The following is a 12,914-nucleotide window of genomic DNA, read 5'->3' on the forward strand; positions in this document are numbered from 1 at the left end:
GATTATAAAGCTACAACAATCAGGATAGTGTACCTCTGGTATTGACCTAAGGATGGACAAGTAGATCAAAAAAACAGAATAGAGAATCCATAAACAGACCCCAGATATATGTATCCAACTGAGTCCTGACAGATCAGTAGAGATAGGACAGTGTTGGACAAATAGTGCTGGAACAACTGGATATCCATATGTAAAAAAGACTAATCTACATCTCCCACCATATATAAATGTTTACTGAAAATGTAAATCTTACACTTTTTTTTGGTACCAGGTATTGTGCTCAGGACCTCACACTTGTCAGGGAGGTGCTGTGCTGCTGAGCTACATCCCCAGCCCTAAATCTTTTACTTTGAAGAGGGGGCTGGGGATGTAGCTCAGTGGTTTGGCTGCCTGCTGTGCAAGTGCAAGGACCCGAGTTCAATCCCCAGTACCAAAAAGAAGAAAAATCTTTGTGATCTTAAATTGGGCAACAATTTCCTACGTATGATACCAAAAGCAGAATATGTAAAAGATCAAATGAATAAAATAGGTTTCATCAACCTTAAATTCTCTTACAAAAACACTGTTAAAGTAAAGGCAAATCCAGACTGGGAGAATAAATTGCAAAACACTTATCTGATAAAGAACTTTATCCAGAATTTTAAAAGAACTTTCAAACTCAATATTATGATAGCAGATAACCCAATTAAAATGGGAACAAACATTTGAAAAGACACTATCAAAGAAGATATATCAATGGCAAATAAGCATATGAAAAGATAGATGCACAGTATTATTATATACTAGGAAAATACAAACTAAAACCAAAGCAAGATAAAGCTACACACGTTAGAATAGCTAAAATATAAAAAATTGATCATATTAAGTTTTACTAAGGATGTAGAACAAGTGGAACTCTCATACACTGTTGATAGAAATGTAAAATGCTAGCGCTGGGGATTTAGCTCAGTGATTCCGCCACGTGCCACACAAGCACAAGGTTCTGAGTTTGATCCCTGGTACCTAAAAAAAGAAAGAAAGAAAGAAAGAAAGAAATGTAAAATGCTATAGCCCTTTGGAAGGTGGTTTGGCAGTTTCTTAAAGTGGTAAACATATACCTATCACATGACATAGGAAGTCTAATGGTAGGTATCTAAACAAAAGAAATACAAACATGTGACTCCTCCTTGGTATTTATCCAAGAGAAGTAAAAGTATATATTCATACAGACTATTACTATATGAATATTCATAGTAGGTTTAAAATTTTTTTATTTTTATTTTTTTGAGACAGGGTCTTGCTGTGTAGTTGAGGCTGGCCTTGAACTCACCATGTAGCACAGGATGGCTTTGAACCTATGGTGACCCTCCTGCCTCAGCCTCCCAAGTGCTGGAATTATAGGCCTGTGCAACTACGCCCAGCCATAGTAGCTTTTTAAAAAGATTTCATTGGTATATTTTAGGTATACAATATCATGACATTCATCATTGGAATTTGTACCTTTACATAATATAACTTTTTGTTTGTTTTTGTTTTGGTACCAGGGATTGAACTCAGGACCTTGCCCTTGCAAGGCAGGCACCGGAACCACTGAGCTAAATCCCCGGCCCTAGATAATATATCTTGATTCTTATTTTTTCTCTATTCCCCTGCCCCCCCTCAACCCCTCCACCCCTTCCTATTTACAAAGACTTTGCTTCCATTTTTTCATATTAATTCCATTCCCCTCTTTCCTTTCCCCTACTCCTCCCATTCTCCTTCCCCTTTGTACCTTTCCTTCCTATTTCACATTATCTATTATACATTTCGATCCTTATTTACACTTTCAGTTTCTCACACCAGAGAGACTATTCAGTATTTACACATGTGTATCCTATTTATTTCTTTTCTTTTTTTTTTTTTTTTTGGTACCGGAGATCGAACTTGAGACCGTGCCGTTTGCGCAGCAGCCGGCGAAACCACTGAGCTAAATCCCCAGCCCTGTCCTATTTATTTCACTTAAGAGTATGGCCTCAATGTGCATCCATTTAACTATAAATGCCTCTAATTTCTCATTCTTTATGGCTGAGTAGTACTCCATTTTATTTTAAAAAACCACATTTTATTTATTTATTTTTGGTACCGGGAATCAAACTTGGATCCTTGCACTTGTGAGGCAGGCAGTGGAACCACTGAGCTAAATCCCTGGGCCCCCAAACCACATTTTCTTTATCCAGTTTCCAGTTGATGTGCAATTGGGCTGTTTCTATGTTTTAGCTATTACAAACTAACAAATGCTGGCAGGGCTGTGGGGAAAAAGGAACCCTTCTCTACTGTTGGTGAGAATGTAAACTGGTGCAAGCACTGTGGAAATCAGTACGGAGATACCTCAAAGAACTAGGACTAGAGGTCCCATTTGACCCAGCTATTCCCCTGCTGAGTATCTTCCCAAAAGAATTAAAAGAATCATAACAGAGTGATATATGTGCACCCATGTTCATAGAGGCATAGTACCTCTTTTGTAATACTTTCAAACTGGAAACATTCCAAATTTCCATCAATAGGTAAACAGATTATAGTATATCCTTACAATGAAATATCATTTAGCAGAAAAAGAAACTACACATACATACAATACACATGCATATCAAAATAACTAGGGAAAGTAAAAAAGCCAGTAAAAAAAGACTACATACTATGTGTACGTGGTTCCATTTACATAAAATTCTACAAAAATGTAAATTAAGTGACAGATGATTCTTTAAGAATCACAGCAAGCTAGTACAAGAGGGAAGGATTACAAAAGGTATAATAAAACTAGTGGGGGTGATGGATATTTTTATTACCTTAATTGTGATTATAGTTCCATTGGTTTGTAATATATCAAAACATATCAGATAGTGCAAAATATTTAGTTTATTATACATTAATAGAGCTATCCAAAAAGATAAGAAAAATCTTTCATTCTAATAATTCTAGGTCTTTTTATATCATTAATCTAACATATATTTCTGGTCTCCTACTAATTTGTGAGGCACTGTTCTGGCATTGGATATACAATGGAACTTAATTCTCGTAGCATATAAAATAAATAATAATAATGCCAGATGTTGACAACTGTGATTAAGATAAAAATAATTAAGTGGGGTACCCAACTGAGTATGAGGTAGTGGTCTCTCTGAGGTGATATTGCTGCAGAGATATGAATATCAAAAAAGAGCCAGTGACATCAAAGCAGAGGAATATCTGTGGCCTTCTGTAAAGCATACTAGAGACCACACTGATTCAGTCCCGAAGAGTACCTGATCAGGTAACTCCTTCATTTAAACACTATCAAGCCCTTTTTAATTCCAATTACTAAATGTGGTGCTAGCTTTCTATTCTGGCCTTACTGATCTCTCACCATCCCCAAGTGCTAGGATTACAGGTGTGCGCCACCATGCCTGCCTCCTTGGTGCCTTTTCTGATTCCTTTTCCTCCTCTCATTTTTCTCAATGCGCAAAAGTCATCTTGGTCATGTTTTTATTATATTTTAGTATATGTGCTGCTGAAGCAAGCACTTTTATTATATTTTAAATGGTGGCATAGGGCTTTGCAGGTAGCAGACAATATAAAACTTTCTAGGGGACTGAATTTTTAAATTTGTGTATTTTATTTGAAAGCCATCTGATATCCAAGGAAGATACACATAAAAACAAGACAAATAAGTTGGCAGAAGTTATCTTGTCCCACAAAAACATCATGACATTCCTCATAATCTACTAATACTGAAAGCATAATCTGAGCTTAAAAAATAGAATGGATTTTGCAATTTCAGTGACTGTTAAAATGAATTATTTCCCAAGAGAATTGATTGTCTTTCTCTTTAAAATTCATTCACTTTCCTGGGTCATGTCCAACCCCAGGTTTGATAATTAGGATGATTTATGGTACTCAGCATGTAAGTCAAAATCACAAGTTATCACTTAAAAAATTACAGAGAAAGAATATGAACAGCAACAACCAAACAGCAAAGAAAAAGAGGGACATTACATGAAGTATGAAGGAAAGTAGACACAAGATTCCAAGAATCTGCTACCAGTGGACTCACATAAGATGTGCTTAATTCTTCCAACAATGAGTTGTGAGATTTTGTATGAAATGGTGTCTTCCAGGGAAATCTGTTGGAGGGTCAGTGTGCAGGGTATTTATTGGGGCTCTTTGCCTGCCATGTACCAACATTTCAGACTTTGAGAAGGAGAGACAGTGTTCAGCATAAACCTCCTTATGCACAGAAACAGTTTAGGTACCATGTTAGCTTCTTGTCACTATAATAAAGTACCTGAGAAAAACAATTCAGGGGAGGAAAAGTTTATTTTGGCTGTTTCTGGGGTTTTAGTTCACGGTTGACTGGTTCCATCATTGTGGGCTTGAGAAGAGACTTACCATTAGGGTGGAAGGGCTTGGTGAAGCAACGCTGCTCACCTCATGTCAGTTGGGAAACAGAAAAAGTGAGATAGCTAGAGAGGAAGGAGACAGGGACAAGTATGCTCTTTACAGGCATGCCACTCTGACCCACTTACTCCATGAGGTATAACCTCCTAATAGTGCATTCAGTTATGAACTCATCAGTGAATTAATCCATTGATGAAAACAGCACTATTGTCATCCAATCACTATTCTAGGCTCCCACCTCTGAACAGCAGTATAATGAAGATCAAGCCTTTGACACATGAGGCTTTTGGGGGAACATTTTAGATCTAAACCATAATAGGCACTGCAAATTATTACTTGGTAATGGTGGGAACAGTCCTAAAACTTAAGTCTCCAGATGCTAGCCAAAGGCCAACTTTGTAAGCAGGCTTGTCTAAGGATAATAATCTCTCTTCCCTGAGCAGCAGTATGAACCAATGTGAGGATAGAATTTCAGAAGATTATATAGAAGAAAAGATTTCAATTAGTGACCAGGAAAAGAAAAATTGCTTTAAAATTGTAAGGGAACATGAGAAATCAATCCAGCAGCTGCTAGACGATGCAAAGAAGAATAACATAAGACTGATTGGAGTCAATGAAGAAAGAGGAGAGAGTGCAGATGACATAAAAAAACTCTTCATAGAAGTGATGGCAGAAAACTTCCCAAGGAGGGGAAAAGAACTTGACATACAGATAAGTGAGGCATATAGGACTCCAAATAGCCTTGATCAAAAAAATCTACACATAGGCATATAATAGTTAGGATTCCAGAAACTCAACAGAAGAACAAAATTCTACAAGCAGTGAGAGAAAAGAAATAAATTACATACAAAGGAAATCCCATCAGAATTACAGTAGACTTCTCAATGCAAACCCCCAAGGCAAGAAGAGCTTGGAGTGATGTATTTCAAGCCCTAAAGGAAAACAGCCTCCAACCCAGATTGATGTACCCTGCAAAACTATCTTTCAAAATTGATGGAGAAATAAGATACTTTCATGATAAGGAGCATCTCAGGAACTTCATGAATACCAAACCGGCACTCCAAAAAATTTTAGACAATACCCTAGGAAAAGACAATGAGGAACACAACCCCAGGAAACCCAGCAGAATGAATCCATTGGGCGTGACAAATTAAATGCAAAGCGGGAGAATCCAACAAAAAGAAAAAGTCATGACAAGGCTTTTAAAACTTTGAACTTCATCTCCCTAATGAGTGTATAATTCAATCTTGTTGTTGTACTGATTAGTATTTTTCTGATTCTACAGTTGCACACCTTTCCTTGTGCTGTACTGGCTATTTATCATCTTCTTATGTGTACTTTTTAGTTGGGTTGTCTATTAATGAGCTCTAAGAATTCTTTATATATTCTGGTCATAGGTTATATGCATTGTAAATATGGTCTGTTTAAGGACTACTTTTCATTTTAATGATGTCATTTAAAGTTCTAAATTTTGCTGGAATTCCATTTATCAATTTTTTTCTTTTATACATCGTGTCTTTTGTATCCTAGGTAGTTCTTGCCTACCCTGAATTCATGAATATTTTCCCTTATAATTTCTTCTTAAAGTTTTATACTTTTAGGCTTTCTTATTTAGGTTCATAGAACCCTTCAAGTTATTTTCATGTATGGAAAAAAGGGTTGAGGTTAATTTTTTATATACGGATACCAGGTGTTCTAGTGCCATTTGGTGAAAACACTATCTCTTCCTCGGCTCTTGAATTGAGTTTATATTCTATAAAATGCTAATGTTAAATAATCTTTCAAAACTCAGCAGACCATATATGTGTGGTTCTATTTCTAGATTCTCTGTTTTATTCAAATGATCTATATGTCTTTCCTTACACCAACACTGCCTTGATTACTGTAGCTTTAGAAGAAGTCTTAGAATTAGGTACTAAACATCTTCCAACACTGTTTTTGTCTTTTGTTTTTTTTAACTTTTCTAGGTCCTTTGTATGTCTACATAACTTTTAAATTTCAATATCCAATTCTTCATTTATAGCAAGTATACATGGACCTGAATTTTTATATATACCTTGTGTTTTCTAATCCTGCTAAATTCAAATACAAGTTCTAGGGGCTCCTAGAGATTTCTTTATTTTCTCTATAGATGATCATTTCATCTACATAGAAAGATTTTGCTTCTACCTTGCCAATCCTATCCTAATTGTGTCATTTTATTGCCAGACTATTTTGGTGGGGCCTAGGTTTCAAAGTTTAATGGATAGAAAAAGAGTAAGCATATCTGCCCTTGTTCCCCACCTTAAGGAGAAAGCATTGTATCTTCTTCATTCATATAAGGCATTCTTGCTGGAAGTATGAGTACATGTCTTTAATTTGTTGAGAAGTTTCTGTTCTACTTCTAGTCTCCTGATAGCTTTTACCACGAACAGCTGTAGAATTTAGTCCAATACTATTTCTCCAACTAGTGACAGAATCATATGGCTTTTTCCCTTTCCTCTGTTAAAATGATGAATTTTGGGGGTGGATCTTCCAATGCTGAACCAACACTGCCATCCCTATAACAAAACCACTTTCTACATCCTGCCAGATCTGACTACTAATAGTCTGTTTTGTTAAACAAATTTCTATCTATGTTCATACTTTTTTCTTCTATTATCTTTATCCAGTTTTAGGATTAGCACAATGTTGAGTTCCTAAAATGAGGGGAGAAGTGTTCCTTCTTTTTTCTGCTTTAATTGTTTGATACAATTTATCAGTTAAAATGTATATGAGCCTGCTGTGGCCATATAGGTAGGTTTTCAAGCTAGGAATATACTTTCTTTAATAGGTGTTATTCAAATTTTATATTTCCTCCAGAGTTAGTTTCATTAATTTGTCTTCCAAGCTATTTCTTATAAGTTGTCAAATTTATTTCAAAACATTTTTGAAATATGCTTTCTATATCCTTTTAAATCCTGTAAAATCTGTGGTAATGTCTCCTAGATCTTGATATTGTACTTTAAAAATGTATAATTGATATTGTGTAACAGGAAGAAAAGGTCTAAAGGTGCAGGGGAAGTGGGAGGGGTAGGGGAAAGGAAAAAAGGGAAAAGAAAAAATATGAGAAAAGGAAAAAAATGGAAACAAAGTCTTTGCAAATAGGGAAGGGTGGAGGGAGTGAAGGGAGGGCAAGGGAAAGGGGAAAAAAAAAAAGAGCCAAGATACATCATGTGAAGGTACAAGATCTCAATGATGAATGTAACTATATTTTATACCAAAAATGTACCAATAAACTTAATGGGAAAAAAACAATCTCTCTTCCACACAGGGATACATTGATAATAGCCATATTTTTTGATTCATGAATCTCATTTTCAGGAATTTTTAAAGCCAACAGTATGAAACAGCAATATTATATACACTAAGATATAACAGCAATATTATTTAAGTTAGTTAAAAGATGTAAACAGGAATCTAAGAATTGAGGAATAAATGGTTCAATAAATTACAGAACAGTAATATGAAGAAATATTAAATATTCATTAAAATTATATCTGAAAATTTAATGATGAAAAGGTAAATCAAGATATTAAGTTATTTATCTCAAGTCAACTCAATAATAAGAGAAAAACAATGAATCTAGAAATAAGTATACAAAATATCAATTCATTTCTGGGGGACAGGTATATAAAATAATTTTTATTTGTCTTGACTGTTTTTGTAGTTTCATTTTTAATTTAATGAACATATATTTACTTTTTCAATAAAAAAATAAGTTACAATAATAACAACAACATAATTGTGTTAAAATATTTTCGATATTTTGGTCTGTGGATCCAAAGTAAATTTTGTTAAAATGTAAAAATACTTAGCAAATACAGTATAATATATGAGGCAGGGCTTAACTGAGGACTCTTAGAATGGCAAATAACCATTTAAAATGCCATTTTTCTACTTAATATGCTTCTTCAATTAGCTAGCATAGAAAAAAAGATACAGGGAGGGAAGATTTTTTTTTAAATAAACACTAAAAAAAGCACAATGACTAATTTTTATTGTAAGGAAGAGATGGAACACAAAATAGCAAATGCAAGAATAAAAATATTTTCAATGGACAGAATAAAGAATGGATTTCCTAAATTATTTTGCTTGTTTTCATGATCACAATTCACCTACTCTGTGCAGTACTAGCAATTTAAGTCACATACATTTGCATGGCTTTAAGGAGAATTAGGTAACTACAAACTTCTCTTAGAGCAGGTGATTTCTAATGTATCTAGTTGCAGTTCCTCTAGCTTTGCTTTAATGCATCTACCCTTGTCACACATACATTACCTGATAGAAAGCTACTGCCTGTTCTCTATCACTGCATTAAGCTGCCCTGTAGAAAACAGACCGCAACTGTATCCTCTTATCCCGAGACAGACGAAATGGTTTGTGGCTTATTTTAAATCACCAATAACTCTTCTGTATATTGGATAGGCCCAGGACTATAGATATTGTGCAACAGAGACCCACAGAGTCCCCCTCACTTCCCACATGATCTCCATTTGTGGCTGCTTCCCAGTCCTGCCAGAACATGCAGACCTTGAAGGTGCCCCATGTCGGGGTAGTACTCACAATCCCTGCCTCTCAAGTGATTCCTGGGCCAAGTTAGCAAAACCAAACTGTGAAAGGTCATGGCAATGGCAAGTACACTTGGAGGTGGTGCAGGATTTTTCTGGTTAGGAAGAGAAATGTGGTTAACCTAAATTGGACCTGGGGTCCACATAGAGGCAGCAAGAAGCAGTCTCACTGCTGCAGTTCAACTATGCATTTCTGTTTCCAGTATTAAAAAGAATGACTCTTTAAATGATTTAGCTATACTGTATTTGGAAACTTAACTGCTTAAAAAATGAGTCAAGTGTTTTAAAGGGCCATGTTTAGAGGAGGAGGCAGAAAAAGGGGCCAGGTGAACAAAGATTGCTACAGATTCTTTTTTTTGTTGTTTTGGTATTGGGGATTGAACTCGGGTCCTTCCACTTGTGAGGCAGGTGGTGGAACCACTAAGCTAAATCCCTGGCCCTCTACAGATTCTTTTGAGTAAAATTTTATTAGCTAGTGAGAAAGTCAGCAAATGGTGCCTGCTCAGTGGCTGTTCCAGTAGGATCAATAGTTCTTTAAAGTCTTTGTTGTTTCCTCTTTTCTCTCTCCCAGGAAGCAGCAGCACATTACATTAGAAAAAACATGGAACATGGAATCAAAAAACTTGGGTTCAGACTGAACACTCAAACACACATTAACAAATTTCAGATACTATGCTTTCCCTAACCCTAACCTTAGGAAAGCATAGCATCTGTCATCTCTGAATTTTAGGCTTCTCCTTTGCAAAATGAGAATTCCAAAAAATGTCACCCTTTTTCAGCCTAGATGATTGTGAACAAAAATGTTTAAATGACTGTAAAGTGCTATATAAGCACTTATTATTGCAACTACTAGGTCTGTCTGCTATGTAGAAAGTACTTAACAAATGTTCACAAAGTTATTAATGAACTGGGCTAGTTACAGTAAATAATTTGTAAGAGTGGATAAATTAAGAGCCTAAGCCAACAATAATGCTTTCACTTAAACATTTATAGATATTTAACTATAAAATACTAATACATGGAACTAAGTTGAACAAGTTTAAAATATTCTAGGGGAAAACAATGCCTCAATTGCACAAATAGGTCACTGTAATCATCATATGGTAAGACCTCAGGTATGGCAGATGAATGCTACTAAATCAAGTTTTGTTAAAATAGAGAAGCAATAGAATAAGAGGTTAAGAGTTGGAAGTCAGCTAATAAATTGTATGATTTTGGGACAATTATTTAATCTTTTAAAATTATTTAATTAGTTTTCATATCTGTGAACAGGAATAGCAATAGAATGGTACCCACCTCTCAGGATTTCTATGAAGATTAAATGAAGAAATCAATTATTTGCTACATAGTTAGGAACTTAGCTATCATCATCTTCATCATATTATATATACAGGATGACTTTCTATGAATGGAACTAGATCAGAAATTATGCATCTGACTTCAACCCTGCATCCTAGTAGAGAAACTTGCTTGTCTTTGAAAAACTGTGCGAAGTGGCTCCTCTGTGGTGCCACATCTTGTGAGGTCCTCACATACCAACATGCTGCTCGGGTGAAGTTAGCTGTGCCTACTGGGAACTGTGGTTCCCTGAACCAAATGTTAGCAGATGTCCAAGGTGCATTTCTTCATATTTCACTAGTCATTCTCTGAACCATTCAGATTCCCTAGGTTATACTTTTAAAATTTAAATTTTTTATCCAAATTGCTCATGACCTATATTTGCTTCTAGTAAAATTTGTCTTTCTTTTTTCAAATGGAAATGTTAATGCTCAGGCTGTGCACACAGGCATATTTTTTTCTAATTTGCACTGAGTGAAATCTTGCTAATACAGAAGAAGTTGGAATAATAAAGCCCTAAGAGAGGACTCTCTTATAACAGTATACACCATGGTAAATGATAGTGGTGGTCAATGAAGCAATTACTTCACATTTAATCTCCTATGGAAATGAAATAACTGCATTTAAAAGAAATAAAACCTAGCCTTTCTCAAGATGTCCTGCTAAATGAGTCAAAAACCTTAATTCTAGACCTATAAAATTAATCAAAGTAATCCAACTGTGCAACTCTACTACTTCTTATCACAGAGATTCTAATAGGTAGTAAATTCTGGATCATGGCTATAGAAGACATTCTTCCCCACCTCCCCAACAGCTGTGTTCTTGAGCTCATGGTCCACTCCTCAGGGATATGGGCAGGCCCTCCTCTGGGGAAAGGCTGGGTCTAGCTGCCTCAGCAGGAGCTATCCTCCAGTTTCCCGCCTGCCTGCCTTGTGACTGTACTAACTGCCAGCCAAAAGCAGCCTGCTCTCTACCGAGCTGCTGCAGACAACAGACTGTGAATCCAGCCAGAGGAGAAGAGGTTGTTTTAATTGGCTAAATCTGCTGTGTACTAAGCGTATGGCTATGAATTTGTAGCCAAAACACTAATCTAAAAAAAAAAAAAGTCATGTACAGTTTAAACACAAAACAAGAATGACACTTGCTCATCAATTCTAGTTTTGCCATGAGCCATTCCAACCTAAGATTTTACAATGATTTGGAAATCCTTTACCTTGGCTGAAGTAGAATTTTCATGGTATACGCCTTGTACCAAGTCCATAAGAGCACTTGCTATAAGTTCTACAACCTAAAAAATAAGAAAAGAATTAGCCCCATTTTTATCTCAGAATGCTTCAGAAGGCAGGATCTGTGCTTAACAACAACAGTTATGTGTGAAGATCCTGGCAAACAGCATTGCCCACCTGGATATTAAAGATGTGATCCAATTTTTCTCAATCATAATTCAAGCCAAAATGCCTTATAAGCATAGCATTTAACTAATATACATGAAAATCCAGTGAAAACCATTTTGAAAATAAGCTAAATTTCAGATAACGAATGAAATCTTAACTCAATTTATTTTCTGCATGTTTATTTCTGTCAGGTGGATACTTTTTCAGGATTCTCATTGTGGGAGCCATTATGAGGCTAATCTACATACTTAATACAAAAAGAAAAGCAACAGCAAGAGAATGGCTAATCTTTCAAATGTGTTCATTCTGTTGTACTTAAAATGCACTGTGGATATATTTGATTTAGGACCCCGGGGTCAAATGTACCATAAACATTAAAAATTTTTACAGAACTATAATACTAAGATCTTATTTATCTAACCTGTATTATTTTCAAGGCTCAGACTATTTAAAAAAGAAAATCAAACAAAATCAAAAGCTTTGAACTTGTTCCAGAATGTAAAACAAGCAGAAAACAGTAAATGGTCTCTTTGGAACTACTGCATAATTTACAGTTGTTTGCATAAAGTGTCTTAATCCAAGAAGATAAAACAGTGCTATTAATGATAATGTTCCAGGCAGCATTTCAAACAAGGATCCCTCAAGGCAACCCTGTCCGCTTCTTACGAAGTCTTAATATCTGGTATATTTAACTTCCTACATTATGCAGTCTTGTATCTGATTTCTACTCTTTGCTTCCTAAAATTTAGCTTAGTTCTGATTAAATTAAAGGATTTTGTTTCAGCTTTTATCATTCTTCTAATTGAAGACATTATTAAGCCAAAGGATACAGACACAAACAACAAGATACTTTAATCTCAGGTAGTTGTTATTTAATAAACATTTTCTTAGAGGCAAATTATATTAATTTGTAGAAAGACTTGCTTTAAAATTTAACAAATGAGTATTTATCTCCAATTTTTTATTTACATTCATACTGTGTAACATACATAGGGCTGCTGATATGCAAATTTTTACTGATTAAAGGCATACTTTTTTTCTACCTCTGTAGATGGGCTCATTTGTAAAACCTATACCAAGTTTTTTTTTAATCACATTGTCCTTTAGGTAACTAAATACTTAAGAAATATTGTAGCAATATGAGCTGCAGAGGAACTAGAAGGACAATGATCCTACAGTGTTACCAGATGTGTTGAGTTAT

General features: G+C 35.3%; 1 protein-coding gene across 16 annotated transcripts in view; it reads right to left on the reverse strand.

Moving 5' to 3' along the window:
- Pdss2 (decaprenyl diphosphate synthase subunit 2) overlaps positions 1-12,914 on the reverse strand; it is a 302,283-nt gene that overhangs the window by 80,974 nt on the left and 208,395 nt on the right. For 14 of the 16 annotated variants that reach the window (XR_002386384.2, XR_015450331.1, XR_002386383.2 and 11 more), the window contains one exon: positions 11,533-11,607. The exons of the other annotated variants lie outside the window; for them this stretch is intronic. Coding sequence is in view for 11 of the 14 variants with exons in the window: in XM_021236880.2 (XP_021092539.1) it covers positions 11,533-11,607 (75 nt within the window). In the remaining 3 variants the exon portion in view is untranslated. The remainder of the gene's footprint in view (positions 1-11,532; positions 11,608-12,914) is intronic. 16 annotated transcript variants of the gene reach the window in all.

The sequence above is a fragment of the Heterocephalus glaber genome, unplaced genomic scaffold (genome assembly GCF_053883595.1).
Source record: "Heterocephalus glaber isolate CG9 unplaced genomic scaffold, H.glaber_assembly_v1.0 deba00000942, whole genome shotgun sequence".
NCBI classification, from domain to species: domain Eukaryota; kingdom Metazoa; phylum Chordata; class Mammalia; order Rodentia; family Bathyergidae; genus Heterocephalus; species Heterocephalus glaber.